The 750-nt window shown below is 64.7% G+C and overlaps 1 protein-coding gene across 1 annotated transcript in view; it reads right to left on the bottom strand.

Moving 5' to 3' along the window:
• ST8SIA3 (ST8 alpha-N-acetyl-neuraminide alpha-2,8-sialyltransferase 3) overlaps window positions 1–478 on the bottom strand; it is a 9459-nt gene extending 8981 nt beyond the window's left edge. The window contains exon 1 of the mRNA XM_006891736.1: window positions 170–478. Within this exon, the coding sequence (XP_006891798.1) occupies window positions 170–348 (179 nt within the window). The 5' untranslated portion in view covers window positions 349–478. The remainder of the gene's footprint in view (window positions 1–169) is intronic.
• Between the last annotated feature and the right edge of the window lie 272 nt (window positions 479–750).

The raw sequence follows: 750 nt of genomic DNA, 5'->3' as shown, positions 1-750 counted from the left end.
GCAACCACATCGATCGGCTTTAGGGGCTCAGGGTTAAAAAGGAAAATAAAATAAAAAGGAGGGGGCAGGGAGAGTCAAAGCCGAGAGGAGGGATCACGCAGTTCCTGCGCCCCGAGAGTCCCGGAGGAGCCCGGGCACCCCAGCCCCCTCCCCTCCAGGCCGCACTCACCGGAATCCCGCGTGGAACATGTACATTCGGGGCGCCCCCGGGCTGGCGTACTTGGGAGTGGTGAAGATGTTTTCCTTTTTCAGGGACACGTAGCTGATGAGCGACAGGATCAGCAGGGCCACGCTGAGCATGACCAGCCCCAGCACACTGGCGACCCGGGCCATTTTGCAATTTCTCATGCCGGGCAGGGCTGGACTGGGCTCAGTGAAAGCGGGGCAATCGGTCCATTGAGCGGCCAGCGAGTGACTGGCGTGTGCGTGCGAGTGTGCGTGTGTGCGAGTGTGAGAGTGTGTGCGCGCGCGTGTGAGCGTGTGTGTGGGGAGGACGCCCGGGTGGGTGGAGAGGGGGGTGCGCTGCAGAGGACCCGGGAAGGCTGGGGAGGTTGACCAGAGCCTCGAGAGGGGCCGAACCCCCAGGCAGAGGCGCGCGGGCCGCGGGGCTGAGAAAGATGGAGGGGCTGCGTGGCGGCGGGGAGCGCGGCGCGCAGTGCGTCCCCGGCGCGCTCAGGCTCCCCTGCGCGTTTCCAGCGAGCCTGCCATCTCCACCGCTGCCTGCAAGATAAATGTGATTGGAATAATGTT

The sequence above is a fragment of the Elephantulus edwardii genome, unplaced genomic scaffold (assembly GCF_000299155.1).
Source record: "Elephantulus edwardii isolate Elephantulus edwardi_28Jun2011 unplaced genomic scaffold, EleEdw1.0 scaffold00103, whole genome shotgun sequence".
NCBI lineage: Eukaryota > Metazoa > Chordata > Mammalia > Macroscelidea > Macroscelididae > Elephantulus > Elephantulus edwardii.
The sequence above is the reverse complement of the archived record's forward strand: the minus strand, read 5'-3'. Positions and strand labels throughout refer to the sequence as shown.